The 17,838-nt window shown below is 39.0% G+C and overlaps 2 protein-coding genes across 4 annotated transcripts; one reads left to right on the top strand and one right to left on the bottom strand.

Annotated features, from left to right (window-relative positions):
• Positions 1 to 982: 982 nt before the first annotated feature.
• LOC121803557 (SNF2 domain-containing protein CLASSY 3-like) lies at positions 983 to 9,135 on the top strand. Its single transcript, XM_042203184.1, has 12 exons — positions 983 to 1,104; positions 1,203 to 1,260; positions 1,802 to 1,872; positions 2,204 to 2,369; positions 2,502 to 2,585; positions 2,883 to 3,014; positions 3,222 to 3,440; positions 3,512 to 3,634; positions 3,724 to 5,973; positions 6,163 to 6,413; positions 6,679 to 6,834; positions 7,018 to 9,135. Exons 1-12 carry the CDS (start codon positions 1,042 to 1,044, stop codon positions 8,881 to 8,883), a joined length of 5,439 nt encoding a protein of 1,812 aa, XP_042059118.1. The 5' UTR covers positions 983 to 1,041; the 3' UTR covers positions 8,884 to 9,135.
• A 185-nt stretch (positions 9,136 to 9,320) lies between these two features.
• On the bottom strand, positions 9,321 to 17,122 carry LOC121804403 (eukaryotic translation initiation factor 4G-like). Of its 3 annotated transcripts, none has more exons than XM_042203927.1 (11): positions 16,966 to 17,122; positions 16,573 to 16,807; positions 16,169 to 16,296; positions 15,793 to 15,918; positions 15,579 to 15,652; positions 15,392 to 15,448; positions 14,083 to 14,862; positions 13,511 to 13,876; positions 10,574 to 13,404; positions 9,905 to 10,099; positions 9,321 to 9,832 (listed from the first exon to the last, which is right to left on the bottom strand). In XM_042203927.1, exons 2-11 carry the CDS (start codon positions 16,731 to 16,733, stop codon positions 9,502 to 9,504), a joined length of 5,049 nt encoding a protein of 1,682 aa, XP_042059861.1. In that variant the 5' UTR covers positions 16,734 to 16,807; positions 16,966 to 17,122; the 3' UTR covers positions 9,321 to 9,501. The 3 variants fall into 3 exon arrangements, with proteins under 3 accessions (XP_042059861.1, XP_042059862.1, XP_042059863.1); XM_042203928.1 differs by having other exon boundaries at positions 16,196 to 16,296; XM_042203929.1 differs by lacking the exons at positions 16,573 to 16,807; positions 16,966 to 17,122 and having other exon boundaries at positions 15,997 to 16,296.
• Positions 17,123 to 17,838: the final 716 nt, after the last annotated feature.

Here is a 17,838-nt window from a genome sequence, read left to right as displayed (position 1 = left end):
TGTCGAATGATTACTCATATCTATGTTTCTTTAAATATTTACTCAATTTTCTACTAGTCTCGAGCTATACAAAGGGAACTGTTTTTTTGTCTATGATTTAATCATATGATTATTGAATTATAGTCCGTACGTCCCATAGACACATGTTTATTTTAAAGGATGTCATAGACATTTTTTTAACAAAATATTTATAATATAATACTATTGCTTATTTATTTTTTTTCATACTACTTTATCAATTTTTTACTTTATTATATTCTTGGTCAACTTAATCTACTCATGTCTAAAAGGAACATCTCGCTTATAACAGGAAATAGAGAGTACTACTTATTTACAATTTAAACATATTAATTAATACGAAGCAGATAAACCGATAGGTATTTCCTTTCTTGTCTTTATTTATATTCAATTGCAATAAATATTTAACTTTATGTAGTAGTAGGAGTAATAAAAGTTGGTATCCAAAAATCAAAATGGCAAAAATCCACATGTCAGTTGCATTTCAGAGTTGGCGCGCATTAATGAATTTTAACCTTGTATACAAAACGAATAAAGTAAAAACTATGGAATATGTTAGATTAATTATTTTCACGATTAATATATTATCGAAAATATGTTCTGACACCAGGATTGAAATATCTCGACTATTGCATAAATTTAGTAGTATTTTTGTTTGCTAGAATTTACTTTTACAGTATACTTATGTTTAATTTTTTTCAAGTGTTTAACCATTTGGATGATTGTAATAAACGACTCTATGTATTTCATTTGGTTTTGTTCGCCAAATTTCCATTCCCAAAATCCAAAAACTGACATTTACTTCTTTTGTTGCAAAAATAAAAAAATTTACCTGAAAGCATCATTATTTATTAGTGAAATAGAATCGTGTAATAGTCCCCTATTGAAGAAATTTAAGACAAAAATAGATTTTCATCACTGCTTCTTTAGTAGCGTGTTGGAGTAACGTGAAAATTTTGAAGAGAATACAAATATAACAATTCACAACATCACAAACTTAGCTCTCTCTCTCTCTCTCTCAAAATGGCAAGTTTCAGTAGCTCCGGCGAATTCTCCAGTTCCGACAGTCATCGCCGCTGCATTCCGGTGGCATCTCTCTCTCTCTCTCATGCAAAACTTCTTGTAAAAAAAAACAAATCCTACTTTTATTTTCTCTTATTTTGTGAAAACATGTTCATTTTCAGCCCACATTCAAAAGCATGGGTGATGATAGCATTAGCAGCAGATCTTCTTCTTCTTCTGGTATTTCTTTCTTCCCTCCCTCTTCAAATCTCTCTATGTGTGTGTGTGTGTGTGTGTGAGGGAGAGAGAGAGAGAGAGAGAGAGAGAGAATCTGTTTTTTTGTTCATGCTTGTTGAAGAAATTCAAGAATCACTTCACGTGTTTATGGTGTCTTGTTTTTCTTATGGTCAGAATGTCTCAGTTACATTTTTTTTAAACTTTCTTTCACTTACACACCAAGTTTGTTCATAGTCTTTTTTATACATTTCAATAGATAATTTTTGTCAAATTTTAATGACATACAAAATACTTAAATGACTGGATTACATTACACGCTACGGTATTTATTTGCCTTTTCACTTTCCATTGCAAACCAACGTTCATGAATTCATAAATATACAAAAATGTCAAAAAAATTAGTACTTTTCGTGAGGATATAGTACTAGAGAAGGTGGAATGATTACATAAATATTTTATTTTTTTGTGTTTTTTCAAAAATAAAATTAGTTTGCTAATTAATTAAACAATTAATGCTGACGAGCTCCAACGGTTGTCTTAACAGATTTAGAATCCAAAGAAATTTATGGTGGAATGGAGAGAAATAGAGCTGCTGCTCCTCAACTTCGGAAAAGGGTAAGCCTTCGTTCGTATTTCTTCAAATTTGTATAGTCTTCCTTTGGTTATGTTGTGAGTAAAAATAAAAGAATGGCCCTATTTCACCTCCAAATGTTATAGAAAGGAAAAAAAACATTGTGTTTTCTTCCATTTTCAAGTATTCACACCACTGAGATAAGTGTTTTCATGAATGAAATGGAATCATGAATCGTGTTCATCTTTTATCTAGGAAGATTCAAAGTGCAGCACTATATCTTTTTTATATGAATGAAAGGTGATCCTTTATTTGGTGCATAAAGATTTGATTTTTATTTCCTACTAAATTAGATTCCTTTATACTAATATGCAGACTTGTGAAGAAGCTAAGGAGGCATTCTTCCGTGGTATTTCTGGGCGAACGAGATCCAACAGAGATGCGTGCATAGGGGTGAATCCTTTGAGCTCTGCTAGTACAACAAAGAGGAAGAGACAAGAGATGCCAACTCCAAGTGTTGGAGGGCAAACAAAAACACCAGGTACTTTGATAAAGATGTGCTATCATATAGGTGTATAAAAATTTTAATGCTTAATTGCTTGTTTATAAGATAAAAAGAAAAGTTGTATAAGCTCATGTTGATTCATTAGTATTTACTGCCATATATATGCAGGCTTTTCTTGGAAAAAACCATTTGCATCTGTGGAAATATCCCATGAGGATGTCAGCCATCGAAGAGTTCGTGTTGAAGAAGGAGGTTAAGTATTAGTATATGGAATCCATTTTTATCTGCTTGCTAGTTCTAAAATCTGGCTTATTTTTACCTAATAGTAATCCTTGCATTTGGAAATTTGAAACTATAAGCCTTGGCATAGTATTGGTATGCAGCACACACATTAGCAATCAAAATGAACAATCTGTTGACTTAGTGAATATGTTTTTAACATTATCTTAGCAATCTGTTTTGCAAAATACTAGTGAATATGTTTAACATTATCTTAGTATAGCCTACCCATGTAACTTAGCTGTTTCTCAGATTTCTCTAAAATTTCAGATGTTGCGCTTATCGATAAAGCTGAATTCATTAGTCGGAAATCATTTTCATTGACAAAGATAAGGTCCTCCGGCAAGGGAAGTTTGAAGGGAGGTTCTTCGTCACACAAACCGATCTCCATTATCCTACTAGGTGATTATTTTTCAGACTTTTTCTTGGTCTTATCTTTCAGTTTTTCAGTTTCTAGCAACAATGATCCTCTTGATGTTTAATTAAAACCACATTAAAGTTTGTGCAATATGAAAAGCAAAGCTTCTTGATGTGTTGTTTGATTTAAAGTACATTAGTACAGTTGCAGAAACTCATATGTTAAGATTCTGATCCTTTAATCATGGTCAGAGAGTGACAGCGATGAAGATATGATGGCTGAGGATATTGAGATCCATACATTTGATGAAACCGAAGTCGGTTCTGCTGCTCGTTTAAACAAAAATGTTGGGGGGGCCAGTGCAAGAAAAGACGCAGTTTCTGCTCATCATTCTATGACTTTCACTCCTAGAGACTATTTCACTGGTTTTGACACATTAGCAGATGACTCGACTACATTGGCGGATAAAGGTGACGAAGTCATAGCTTTTTTTCTGTGTCTGGTAATGTCTAATTTCTTATATCTTTGTGTTTTTGTTCAGCCAACAACAATGTAGGTAAGAGTTTCAGGGAGATTACAAGTAAGAGAAATATCGAAGGTCTGCTTAAGAAAAGCAAATCTCCATATTTACAAGCTGACAGGAGTGGATCATCTGCACAAAAGGGTATGAATACATTTGTGGCTTTTCCTGCAAACAGCTATTGTTTTAAAATTTAAATAGTATAATGGAAACTTGATGTTTGCTTTCTGTAGTGAACAGAGATGAATATAGGAATTATGAAAAGGTTGGAATTGAGAGAATCAGTGAATCAGATTTTAAAAAGAGGAAAATACTTTCAAAGAATGGATCCTCAAACAGTAAGCAACAAGACGAAGGTATTGCTACCACTTCTGCAAAGAATGTCAGAAGAGTGAGTGAAAAGATACCATCATTTGTCAAGAATGATGGAAACAAGAGAAAAGATTTTGACTCTTCATTGAAGCGAAGAGGTGATGCATGGAATCATAATGTTGTTGATGCTGACGATGTGGATAAAAGCTCGTATGAATTTCTTTGCTCATCCTCAAGCTCTGAGTCCAGCAGTGATGATGTAAAAAAGAGAGAAGATTCTGACTCGTCATTGAAGAGAAGAGTTGAAGCATGTAATCATAATGTTGATGATGATGATGATTATGTGGATAAAAGCTCAGATGAATTTCTTTGCTCTGAGTCCGGCAGTGATGATGTTAGTACATCTACACAAGACTCTGAAGACAGCTCATATGATCCAGAGCTGGAGATGGGTGTTGGTCGAAAGACGGGGAGAAGCAAGAAGGCATCTTCACCACCTACTAATAGTGATTCTGGCAGTTCTCTTGATGCAGATGTTGAAGTGGGGAGCTCTCATAGCGAAGTAGAGTGGTTGAACCCGCCTCATGATGCATGCAACGTCCTAGAAGAAAGTGAAGAATTGGATGAACTTTTTTATTACAAATCTGATGCAGAAGAGGGATTGAACGAGACATGCTCTAAGCAACCGAACAATGAAAAGGGCCAATCACAGGAATGGACAACGGGGCCAAAAGAGGTGGCTCCTACCACCGACTCAAAATATGGCTCTGATCATTGTGATGATGATGGTGATGATGAGGAGGAGAAGGAAAGAACTGAAGCAATCAGTTCAGATTTTCCTGCCCGTGCTAAGGCTACAAAAGAGAGCTTGGCTGTGGAAACGAAAGTGCCATCTGGACCAAAGGAGGCAGCTCTTCCCTCACACTTAAGAGATGGCTGTGATCATTGTCGTGGTGCTAAGGAAAGAACAGAAGACTCACATGCTCGGGCTAAGAAAAAGACCCCGGACATGGCTATGGAAAAGAAAGTGCCATCTGGACCAAAGGAGGCAGCTATTCTCTCACACCTAAGAGATGGCTGTGATCATAGTCATGATGGTGCTAAGGAAAGAACTGAAGACTCACATGTTAGGGCTAAGAAAAAGACCCCGGGCATGGCTAGGGAAACGAAAGTGCCATCTGGGCCAACGGAGGCAGCTCTTCCCTCACACTTAAGAGATGGCTATGATCATAGTCATGATGGTGCTAAGGAAAGAACTGAAGACTCACATGTTCGGGCTAAGAAAAAGACCCCGGGCATGGCTAGGGAAACGAAAGTGCCATCTGGGCCAACGGAGGCAGCTCTTCCCTCACACTTAAGAGATGGCCATGATCATAGTCATGATGGTGCTAAGGAAAGAACTGAAGACTCACATGTTCGGGCTAAGAAAAAGACCCCGGGCATGGCTAGGGAAACGAAAGTGCCATCTGGGCCAACGGAGGCAGCTCTTCCCTCACACTTAAGAGATGGCTATGATCATAGTCATGATGGTGCTAAGGAAAGAACTGAAGACTCACATGTTCGGGCTAAGAAAAAGACCCCGGGCATGGCTAGGGAAACGAAAGTGCCATCTGGGCCAACGGAGGCAGCTCTTCCCTCACACTTAAGAGATGGCTATGATCATAGTCATGATGGTACTAAGGAAAGAACTGAAGACTCACATGTTCGGGCTAAGAAAAAGACCCCGGGCATGGCTAGGGAAACGAAAGTGCCATCTGGACCAAAGGAGGCAGCTCTTCCCTCACACTTGAGAGATGGCTATGATCATAGTCATGATGGTGCTAAGGAAAGAATCAAAGACTCACATGTTCCGGCTAAGAAAAAGGAGGCTACTCCTAGTTCCCAGTCAAAAGACGACCATGATCATAGTCATGATGAGACTAAGAAAAGAACCGAAGCAGGACAGGCTTCTGATTCACATATGCGTGCTGGCATAGCTAGTGAAAAGAAGGTCCGCTACAGACCAACGAAGGCAGCTACCCCCTCCCACTCAGAAGATGTCTGTGATCATACTGATGGGGAAAAAACTGAAACAGGTTCACGTGATAATTCTTGGACTGATGCCGTACCCATGGCTAGTGAAACTGAGGTGCCGAGGGAAGGAAAGAAATCATATCCAAAAGGAGTCAAGGGTAATGAAGTGATTATTTTTGTGTTTTATCTTATTGATGGACTAAACAGAATAAGAGAACAAGCAAGAAGATAATATATTACTATAAATAAATCAGTAGATCAAAATGAGTTGATTGCTCTTCTTTTCCTTCTCTGGTCAACATTGTAATGGAAGATTTTTTGCTAATACTAAAATTGTTTTTTTTCAGAGTTATGCAGCATGCTTGCAAATGCTGTATTGGGAAATGGACAATTTCCTACGGACAAGGAAATATATGAAGAAGCTAAGCAGGGACTTGCACCTCCAACTCCATATACTCTTCCACTGAAGTTCAGATTTGAAGATGAGGTACCCAAACCGGTGGAGAAAACGGATTATGAGAAGGAGATTGACAACTTATTTTACGATCTAGACTGTTGTTGGGCTTTGGATGAAGTGCAACCCCTTGACTACCCCAAGGTTAGTCTATCTTGGGCATTACTTGCTGAAAATTGGATCACTATTTTAAGTCAGTGAAAGAATAACACAATTTAACCATAATAGAGGGATCCATTTCAATATTCAAAAATAGTTGTAGTGTAGAACTGAGTTCCTTCACTATTCTAGCAGCTGACTTTATTAAGTTGATTGTGGCTGAGATATCTGAAAATTAATCTATATCTTACACATACTTTTATTTTGAATCGTATAGAGTATGACTTAACATAATTTTCATGGGTTGCAGGATAACTTAGAAAATGAAAATCCTCCTCATGAAGAAACTCAACACAAAAGATGTTCTAAAGGGGAACATGACTTGGTCCTAGAAGATGATGAAGGACTAGTATGTAAATTTTGCCGTTTTCAAGCCCTTGGACCGAAGGATATTATGCCTGAATGGGTTAGCATTTGCTCAGATACCTTTCTTATTTAACAAATTTTGATCAATATCTCTTATCTCCTGCTATTGCCACTAAAATTTATCTGAATTCTGATTTATAAATCTCCCTCAGCTGGACTTGTGTTTAAATTGCAGTCGATTATGTTTATGCAATTGAGTTTCTTACTATTCACCCTATCGCAGGTGGAAAGACCTTACAGGGACTCGGAAAGAAAACAAAGGCATGAAACAGAAGATCTCTTTGAGTTTGATGATCTTCATATATCAACCAATGATGCTGATGCTGCTGGAAGCAGTAGAAATGCTACTGGTACAGTATGGAACATCAAACCAGGTGTAAGAGATAGTATGTATGAGCACCAGCGTGAAGGCTTTGAGTTTCTGTGGAAAAACCTGGCAGGAAGCATCGATCTTGATGAACTGAAGAGCACCAAGCCAGCTGGAGTGGGTGGATGCATCATTTCCCATGCTCCGGGGACTGGGAAGACGCGTTTGACTATGGTCTTCATCGAGACATACTTCAAACTGTTCCCAGGCTGCAGGCCAGTGATCATTAGCCCAGCCAGCACTCTCCTCAACTGGGAAGAAGAGTTCGAGAAATGGAATGTTGAGTTCCCCTTCCATAACTTGAGCAATACTGAATTCTCTGGTAAGGAGAGCAAGGCTCTTGTTGAACGTATATCTCAAAAAAAAAGGAATAATACTACTACGCGTATGATCAAGATATTGAGCTGGAGCATGGTAGGGGGCATTCTAGGAATCAGCTACACCTTGTTTGGGAAGCTAGCCGGAGAGGCAACAGAGAACAAGTTATTACGGAGAATACTGTTGGAGGCACCTGGATTGGTTGTTCTTGATGAAGGGCACACTCCTCGAAATTCTAGGAGTAACATTTGGAATGCTCTCCTCAAGCTTAAAACTGAGAAGAGGATCATTCTTTCTGGAACTCCTTTCCAGAACAATTTTAGCGAACTCTTCAACACACTCCGTATAGTAAGGCCAGCAGTTGCAGATGTGTTAGCACAAGAAAAGATGTTTGCTGAAGCGGCTGTGCCAAAGAGAACGTCTTGGAGCAGTAGAAACAAAAATAAGAGGGAGCATGCACAGTCTTCTTTGATTTCAGAACGTGCTTTGCAGCATCTAAAAGGTTGCATGTTGCCCTTCGTTAATCTACACACAGGCACCATCCTCAAGCAGAGCCTGCCCGGTTTGAGAGACTGTGTTATCCTTCTCAAACCCCCAGCACTGCAGAAGAGTGTGATTGAGACAATAGAGGACTCCAGCAACTTCAAGTATGAACATGAGGTTAGTATGCTATCCGTGCACCCATATCTGTTGATGAAATGTGTAACAACAGAAAGTAGAAAGACTGGGATTGACATGGCTGCAGTTGAGGCTTCCGAGCTTAATCCCCAAGAAGGCGTCAAGACCAAGTTTCTCATGGAGCTAATTCGCCTCTGTATGGCTGTGAACGAGAAAGTACTCGTATTCAGCCAGTATCTTCAACCTCTTATGCTTATAAAGGAGCAGTTGAAAGAAGTGTTCAAATGGGCTGAAGACAAGGAGATTCTTACTATGCAAGGGAAGCAAACACAAAAAGAGCGGCAGATCTTGATTAATCTGTTCAATAATTCGGAAAATGGATCCAAGATCATGCTTGCATCGACCAAGTGCTGTGCAGAGGGGATAAGCTTGGTTGGGGCCTCAAGGGTGGTATTGTTGGATGTAGTCTGGAACCCCTCGGTTGAAAGGCAGGCGATATGCCGTGCTTATAGGATCGGGCAGAAGAAGTTCGTCCACACCTACCATCTTATGACTTCCGGAACAAAAGAGGATGACAAATACTGCAGGCAAGCTGAGAAGGAGCGTTTATCTGAGCTGGTCTTCTCATCTTCAAAAACCAACCAACAGAAACAGGCATCTTTAGCTATTGAGGACAGGATTCTAGAGGCTATGGTTGCTCATGAAGGTCTTAAAGATATGTTTGAAAAGATCATCAACCAGCCCAAAGAGACCAACCTAATTGAAACATTTGGTCTCACAAATTGAGTCAAGCTACCATTGTCTAGTTTCTTATTGTTTCAAGCCACTCTATTAAAGCTCTCTTCCAACAGTCTAGTTTTCAGATTCTTGCTGCAGCTTAACACATGCATATCTTCAGCATCAAATCCACATCGCCCAGCTAAACTTCAGCATATTTTCATCAGTGGACCATTGATACATTGCATTTATTCAACTGTTCATGTTTGTGTTTCTGTATCTAGCCACTATTGATTCATAATGCAAGTCTTTTGTTTTGTATGTTTAGTCACGAAAGTTGTCGTCATTAAATCCCATTATTTATGTCTTATTTTATGTTATTTACCAGATAGTGATTAGTATTTCATTTCGTTGATAATTAAAAACCAGAGCTCGAGTATGTTTTCCTGAGTATCTAGTATATAAACAAAATGGGTGTTTGTGGCCATGGTTAAAACTTAAAGAGAGGCACAGAAATTGGGTGTTCAATTGAATCTTTCCATAAACTGATTTCAGTATCCTTGGCGAAACAATATATCTAAAGACATGAATAGACTTATCCTCACTATTCCAATTTTAAATATGTGACCTAAAAAACAAGAAATGAATTTTCTCTACCAGATACAATCAGCACACCCCCTTTTCCCTCTAAATGTACTTGTCAATTCTAAATGCTTTGTTAGAGCCAGGAGGCCTGAAGTCCTCCACCTTCAGATTAGAGCTCGAACGCACCTCATCTAGTACAGAGTCACCTTTTTCTGATTTGATTGTGTCGAAGATACTTGCAAGGACATTGGCTGCAACCCCTGATTCTACAAGCTGCCCTTGCTCTTCTCCACCTTCATATATCAACCGACCGATATCAGAAAGTGAGAATACATCCTCAAGTATGATTTTGCCAAATATTCGACCAAGGAACTCTCCTGCTCTGGGGGCATCGTTCACTGCATCCTCTAGGACTGCAAGTACTGATTCGAACCTGTCCAAACAAAACTCAGTTAGACAAAGATTGTATATATACTCTATTAGTAATAAGCAGGAACCAGCATACCCTTTGATGAGTTGATCTTCATTTATCACCCTATCTTGAAGTTTCGAGAGGTTTATTAGAAGCTTCGTTAGTAGGTCCCTTTCCATGTCTTTCCTCTCAAAAGAGTCAGTAACCCATAGGGAGATCATAGTTGGATAAAAACTGGGAGCATTCAAATCCTTGATGCACAAAGCAACTTCCTTCTCATCCCTTGCACTGTAAACACAGCACATTTTCAGGTTAAAACAGACTCATGAGTATATATTCTACCTTTCATATAAGAAGTCAATTTTGAAGATAGAGCTAAATAAATAGGTACAATATATTTTCACTCAAACTAAAAAAGGATAATTCTACTCCCATTTTTGACACTATTCCTTCCATATATTCAAGCGACTGGTTCAAAAATCATTCGCAATATCGTGCAACTTTCCTGGATCAAATTCACATGATACATCCATAGAGAAAAATAAAGGAGGGTTAAATCTAGCCTCTTAACATAAGAGGGGCCATAAGGCAAACTAAGTAACTTATTTACTTCATGTGTTTAGCATTCAATTTGATTGGGATACCAGCATAGTTTCCCTCTTGCCAATGGATTTTGTTCAAATGCCTTTTGCCAATGGATTTTTTTAAATGCATTGGGGCAGCATTAACTATATTCTATATTTGAAGGGTTCGCGATTATACCTGTAGAATTCTTTGATTACAGCAACTGACTTGTCGTGCAATTGCTCTTCTGGCCACACCTTATCTGAAGACACATCATTCATAATACTAGGATGGCCACCTTGAGGAGAAGGAGAAGTAGGTAGAGATCCATCCGAAGCATGATCATTTCGCTCTTGAGGATGAGATTGATCAAAAGTTGGTGGCGCAGCAAACCTTTCTTGCATATGCCTTGGCATTAGATCCTGTCTTTGGCCATAAGCTGCTCTTTCAGGGATAGAACTAAAGCCATTCTGGCCATGTCCCATCCTCCATCCATCTCCAAGACTTTGCATCTCAGCGGAAGGAACATTGGCTGCCAATGGCTGCCCTGTGAAAGCCATTCCTCTTGCAAGCCCACCTTGGGGCCCAAGAGTAATGAAATCATCACCGAGTGGTCTTTGGGGCAAAGGAACGGACGAATGTCTCTCATCTGTCCTCACATCCTGGGAACCATAACCTCGTAGCTGTGGTGGGGCACCGCGGAAACCACTAATATGGGAATTTGGCGAGGATAACATACTAGGAGACCTTGCACCAAATTCCATAGGAGGACCCCTTCTAAAAGAATTACCCATGCTTGGAGTGCGACCCAATCTACCAACTTGCGCACGCTCCTGAGCAGCATCTCGATGTACCTCCTCGATCTTTTTCGGACCTTCAACTTTTCTTCTTTGCTGCCACTTATTCTTCCTTAGATCAATAGCATCTTTAAGCATAAATCTGACCCTCGATGAAAGCTTCATATTATTGGATAACTGTGCCATGAAATTGTAATAGGCATCAATATGTTCTTTCGCTTTTGGGTGATCAATCATCCCTCCAATTGTACTCATCAATTTGCACAAAGCCTCGATGTTCTCCTCGTCTGGATTCTGATATTGACCCAGCAACTTATTTATGCACTCATGCATTATCCTCTCAGTCAGCATTCTCTTCTTGTAAAGTTCTCCAATGAGTCTAATGTTCCCTAGCATACGTCTTCGAGCACGGAGTCTTTTCTCCTCTCTCTCTTCTGCTGTCTGTTTAACTTCACCTTCTTCTTCAACTTTATTTGCCTCTTCTTCCTCTCTTTCTCCCCTTTCAAATTCCTCCTGGCATTTGTTCAGGAGTAATCTCTTAAAAGTAATTTTTTCATTGTCCACACTAAGATCGGGTAGTTCTGCAGCAAGGTGAAAGCAGAAGTTGGCGTACATCTCACAGAAGGTGGGCTCCATCAAAGCCTTATCAAAAATCTGTGAGATCACTCCAGACAGTGTGATAACATTGTCAATGTTGACTTGCTTAACTTGTTGAAACAGCTTTTCAAAGTTTTGAGGGGTAAGTTTGTTTAAGATGCCCTTCAATTGCCTCTGCTTGGCTTCTTCCTCATCAGAAACCGTACCTACCTCATACTTATTTTCAGCTTTGTGCATCACCTGCATAGGTGTTTGAGGATAAGGGATCAAATCTTTCGGAAACCCAGCTCCACGCTGCCACCTATCAGAATCAACATTATTTCTTTGTAGGCCACCCTGAGGACCAAGGGACTGCATCGGTCCGGAGAGGATGCCCCCAGCATATTGAGGTGTCTGTGCCCGAGGATTCCTTAGAACACCATTATTACCTCCTTGACCAGGTCGAAACCCAACAGCATTATTCATATAACCAACATCATTCCACATAGGAGGCCCAGGGAATTTATTCCACTTGTCCTCGTCTCCCAAGCCACTTCCCCGACGATCTGGTCTAGAGCCTCCAATATGCCTGTCAACACTGCGTCCAGGACTAGGGTATGATTCACGTGCAAGATTGATGCTAGAAACAATCAGACTATCTGCAATGTCTGATGTAATCTCAAAACCTTCTGGAAGATCAGTGCATAGCTCCACAAACTTGAGGAGAAAGTCCCTGGAGTACTTTTTAGTTGTCGATCCATCACCATCGTCATTATCTTCATTTTCATTTCTTGAAGTTCCTAACTGTGGAGAAGAAATCTCAGCATTATCTTCCCAATCATCTGGCTCAACTTTATTTAAAGCAGGTTTTTCACATGCCGCAACATTCTCCTGAGATACACCAATAGATGTTTTGTCCTCGCTAATACTTGAAGGCTTCTCTGAGGCCTTTACATTAGTTATAGTCTCCTTTTTCTCTTCAGGACCCTTGTATGCCATATAAAGATCAGAACTTGTACTAGCAGCTTCTGCTTTTCTATAAAGCTCTTTTTTCTTCTTCTTACCCTTGGGTGCAGCACCTTTTGCAACATTTGCATCTGGACCTTTTTCTTTGACACTGAATGGAGATCGAGAAACTAAGACACCTGTACTACTAGCTATAATTTCATTTTTATTTAATGCAGTTACTGGCACAGAACTCTCAAGTTTTTCTCCACCAGATATGTCAGCAGGCACTGCTAAAGTACCTTCCCTCTCAACATCATTGGAACAATACCTTGATAACTGTTCTGACTTCTCGCGTGTATGTTCTGATGAGCCACTATTGATGGATGCTACTTCCTTATTAGGGTTTTCCTTAAGTTTACCAATCTTTTCGGGAGATTCCAAAGTAAGAGACTTCATGGAGTTTTCCAAACTACTTTCAGCCGACATTGCTTCTGCTTGCTCAAATCCCCCAACAGCTTCAGGCTCTGATTGTGTGCTATCTAGAACTAGCGTTCCTAAACCTTTAATTGTATTTCCAGTCTTTTCTTCTATAGCCCTCTCACCTGTTATGCTAGAAGCCTCAGAAGAAGCAGCTACAGCTGTTAATAATGGATCCTTGTCAGGCAGTTGTGAAGGCAAAGTTGAGAGAGAAGTATATGGGCTGAGATCCTGAAAAATGAGACAAATCATGTTCGTAACTCAAAAAAAATTTCTTGAAGTGTACAACCAACCCAACATATTAAATAAATGTAATGAATAGCAATCCATGAATTACCTGCTCCTGCTGGCCTCTACTGCCTGGTCTTTTAGGCATATCATTGAAGGAGTCAGGATGTGATACTCCTAATCTAGAACCATCAGAAGATCTAGTTGATACTGATACAGAAACATCCATGGCAGTTGAACCAGAAGCCGAATAAGGTACATCCCTCTCCACTGTCACAGGACTTGATGAGGTAACGGACACATACGATACTCCCAAACCAGCCTTTGGCTGTGAACTAGAGCTCAAAGAAGAAACTGGAAGTTCGGCCTTTAACCTTGAAGGCTTTGAAGCCTCTGCTTTCCCAACAGAAAGAGAACCTGAGGGCGGCAGAGGATCTTTCTCTGCATGCGAGATACTAGGTGATTTCACAGTCACCTGCAGAAAATGATACAAAAGCCCATGATAAATCATTAAATTTTGAATGTTGCGTGACTTTCTAATACCACTAAAATATTAGGATGATTAAAGACTATCTTGTTGAAATGTTCTATACATGTGCTCGTTCTCAACGCATTTCTTTAGACAAAGACTCCATTTAACTTGGATTAAATGAAGTCTTAAGAGGGGTGAGAGTAGCAAACCTGGTTATGGAGCCTTGGCGGGTGAGAATTGGGAGGAACATGAGTGCTACCAAGTGGAACAGAACTTGCAGGAGGATAAAAGTGAGGAGCGGCATTGTAAGAACTGGGATGAATATTCATCGGCATATTAGGAGGAAATGAAGAAATAGGCTGTGACTGAGATTGCGCACTAGGTTGTAACCTTGGGGCTGGTGAACTATCAAGCCTCAATTCTTCATGAGTTTCTGGATGAGTAATCTTCACAGTTTTGCGAGAACCATTGTATATTACAGGTGCTTGCTGAGGAAACTGTGGGGCCAAGCTCATCCCCATGTTACCCAATTGAAGAGGTAGCTGAGTACCAATTTGTGGGGAGAAATTTAATCCCTGTCTCTGAAGCATCATTGCTTGAGGCTGCATCGGATGTGGCTGGATACCTTGAACAAACATTGAATGCTGGACTGATGGATTTCCTAGAGGTAGGGACATTGGAATTGGCATCGGCCCTGACAAGGCTTGAGACTGCATTTGTGGATTCGGACCACCAAACTGAACATTTATCTGTTGCTCGTGGAATGGAAATTGGATGGGCATTTTAGGGATAGGGTGTAGTGCAGGCCTCTGAGTTTGAATCCCAGGTTGTGCAGCTGAAACTTGGGCATCCCTTTTGGGTCTAGATGCTAAATGAGCTTCCCCAGAATTAGGTTGGTCGCAGATTCCTGCATCCTTTTTGTGAAAATGCTGCTTGTAGATTGATGGAGTTGGCAAAGCTGGATCTGTCCTTGAAGATTCATAACGTGCCTGTAGAAAAAAAATTTATAACCCATCATTGTTCATCAATAAAACAGGTACGATACTAAAGGCAGATTATTAGCAACTCAAAATTGTATTTAAAAAATCAAATCATTAAAATATGAACATGATCTTAAAAAGAGAAGGTATCAAATCACAAAAATAGATGATCAGGATTGGTGGATAAAGTTTTCAATACTACATGTTTTGGAGAAACCAGGGGAAATAGAGAAGGAAGTGATTAGTTTCATTTTAAGTTCTTCAATGTATACACTACTCTTATAGGCATAAAAAGATCAAAAATCAAATCACTTCCCTCCTAATTTAACATCCCATTTTCATCTCCAGCATGCTACACAGCACATCTGCCAGAAAGATACAGATGAAGTACAGAAATCTACAAAATTCAGAGCAGAAACGTGCTTTCTAGTACTTAAGGTTATGTTACAAATTGTGATCCAACAGCTGATTCTTTTATACAAGTCCAAAGCTACTACCTCATGCTAGCTAATAATACTGATAGGAGAGAATCTCAAACCTGATCTTTTTTCTGCTCATCCAAATTTGGTGGTGCAGAGCTTGTTCGAGCGGGTATCTACAAATAGTAAAACAATGCAATTTCTATTCTTAACAACTAGATTGTTGGACAATAATCGAGTGAAATGGAAAATACATAAATACTTCATTCATAGAATTTCATAAAGATGCATTTGATTGTATAATACCTGCATTACACTTGCAATAACAGTACTTATGGACCCAAACTGCAAGGGATACGACTTAGATGCATCTCCTGAAGCTAAAGAATAAAATAACAATAAAATAGTCAAACACAAACATAGACAGAAGGCCTTTACATAATTACAATAGTGGACCAGAAAAATCTGCACTGAAAAAAAGCTAACAGCTTAAATGGATATAATGACCAGCATGCCATACTTTCTCCAGGTGTCGCTGGGGCCTCGGAGACAGATAAAACATTGGACGGTGCAGCTGCCAACGAAACATTAGTGGGTGGAGATTTAGGAACAGTTCGGGTAGTCTTTAGAGAGGCTTCAGGTACTCCTACAGCAGGACACACAGAAACCCAAATTGAGAGATTCAAATTAGCTTCAGTTTTCTGTAACCCCAATGAAGGCTCACCTTGCATGAGGGAATAAAAATAGCCATGCATGATCTTTTTTTTAGAGAGGAGAGGAGTTCTCAAAAAAATCTATAGCATTCTCAACCTAGCTCACGCTCGTGGTCCCAAGGGGTGAAATTTTTAAATCAGAAAGATTGCTTTTACCAAAACAAAGACAAATATACTATGTACTTTGAGCTGGCTGCAGTTGATGAGCACCATTATTTACAGCATGTACGGCAGATGAATCGCTAGAATCCACATTCCATGGTCTCGCTCCCTGCTGTGTTTCTGGTGCATTGTTGTTATACTTCTTAAAACTGCACCTCAGATGAAGAACAAATTAAGTCCAATTCATCATCTTGCCTAAACATATCATGCAGAGACACTGAAACCCTAGGTTGTAAATGGACGACAAAATACTTCCATTTTGATTCGCATCGACAGCCAATTAATTTCTTCTCCAAAAAATACAGTAATATTCAGTAAATTATATGGAGTACATAGATACAAAAGTACATGTGGCCAAGCATTAGTCCAATTTGCAAATACAAGATACAAGACTAATGTTTCAGTTTTATTCAGAAATGGCGGACCTGCGATTAGAAAGATTGGTGGAGGCGGAGGAGGCGCCACCACCACCCTTAGTGGAAACGCCACCGGAGTACTGACGCTGCTGATTGGAGCTGCCGGATCGGCCGGTTTTCCTGTACTGTACAGAATCGCTCCTCTCAGCCCTTGATTGATTCTGGTTCATAAATCCTAGTCTTTCGGATATAAGAACACAAATGAAGAAACCGCTTTCCCGGGAATTCAGAACACTCCCTTTCCCTATAGAGATCCGCCGATCAAATCAAATGCATCAAAACCAATGATTTTCTAAAACGCATTCAATCGAGAGGAAATGGGGAAAAATCTAAACGGCGATTGCGCAATAAATGTAAAGACTATTGTTGCATTACTAATTAATTACTCCGATTGCACTTTACCTGGAGCGGGTAGAGAGGTATCGGGGTTCCTACTCTCATATAACAATGGCGGGAACCATGACGGGACGACGCCGTAAGAGATTATACGAGAGCGGCGGATGAAGACGAGGAACAAAAAAAGTGTGTGTTTTAGTGATAAAATTCAAGAGAGATTGTTTAGTAATAATAGGACTACTATTCCGAATACAAAAAATTATTTTATGTTTTCTGGACTCTGAGTTTTCGTATAATCATTCACAAATTTTCTTTATTTTTACTTTTCAGTTTGGTTGATGTAACAAACTGCCTATGTAATTGTCAAGATGTAGGAGTGTTTGTAGGACGACTGTATCAATAATTTATGTATATTTATAGTTAAGACATATTTTGGAGAGAAGATGCATGTAGTACTTACTTTATATAAGCATGTTATAAAGTTTGATTCGTTTTATCTAGTTGAATATTTGATTCATCGGTTATCGGCTAATTAATAATAAAACGAATAAGATCAATTATTAGTTTGATAATTAATTTTTTTTTATTCAAGTCGGTCTTTAAGAAGAAATTCGATTATCGGCTATAATCAATTGATAGATTGAATGGTTAGCCGACTTTTTAATAGTTTTGGTTTTAATTATCTATTATTAGGGCTATAATTTGGTTGAGTTGATCAATCAATTATGTTCGATTGAAACTGAACCAGCTCAATAACCGTTGGAATATAAGATATATGTTGAAAGAGTAATTTAATTTGGAAGAAATATTTGAGAGACAATGATGGAATATATAGGAAATGGTTTATGAAAGGTGATGGGGAGAAACTAAGAAACTCTTTATTTTGTCAAATTTTCAATTTTTAATACTACTACTATAATTTTATTTAAAATGAATATT

This window comes from Salvia splendens, chromosome 5 (genome assembly GCF_004379255.2).
Source record: "Salvia splendens isolate huo1 chromosome 5, SspV2, whole genome shotgun sequence".
Classification (NCBI taxonomy): Eukaryota; Viridiplantae; Streptophyta; class Magnoliopsida; order Lamiales; family Lamiaceae; genus Salvia; species Salvia splendens.
The sequence above is the reverse complement of the archived record's forward strand: the minus strand, read 5'-3'. Positions and strand labels throughout refer to the sequence as shown.

What these genes read in the sequence shown, in the direction of transcription:
- LOC121803557 (XM_042203184.1), top strand. Translation starts at nt 1,042, where the DNA reads ATGGCAAGTTTCAGTAGCTCCGGCGAATTCTCCAGTTCCGACAGTCAT. An exon ending in GATCTCCATTATCCTACTAG is followed by an intron (nt 3,015 to 3,221) that starts GTGATTATTTTT and finishes AATCATGGTCAG; the next exon opens with AGAGTGACAGCGATGAAGAT. An exon ending in AACCCCTTGACTACCCCAAG is followed by an intron (nt 6,414 to 6,678) that starts GTTAGTCTATCT and finishes CATGGGTTGCAG; the next exon opens with GATAACTTAGAAAATGAAAA.
- LOC121804403 (XM_042203927.1), bottom strand. Translation starts at nt 16,733, where the DNA reads ATGAACCAGAATCAATCAAGGGCTGAGAGGAGCGATTCTGTACAGTAC. An exon ending in TCAACTGCAGCCAGCTCAAA is followed by an intron (nt 15,919 to 16,168) that starts GTACATAGTATA and finishes GTCCTGCTGTAG; the next exon opens with GAGTACCTGAAGCCTCTCTA. An exon ending in GTAGAGGCCAGCAGGAGCAG is followed by an intron (nt 13,405 to 13,510) that starts GTAATTCATGGA and finishes CTCATTTTTCAG; the next exon opens with GATCTCAGCCCATATACTTC.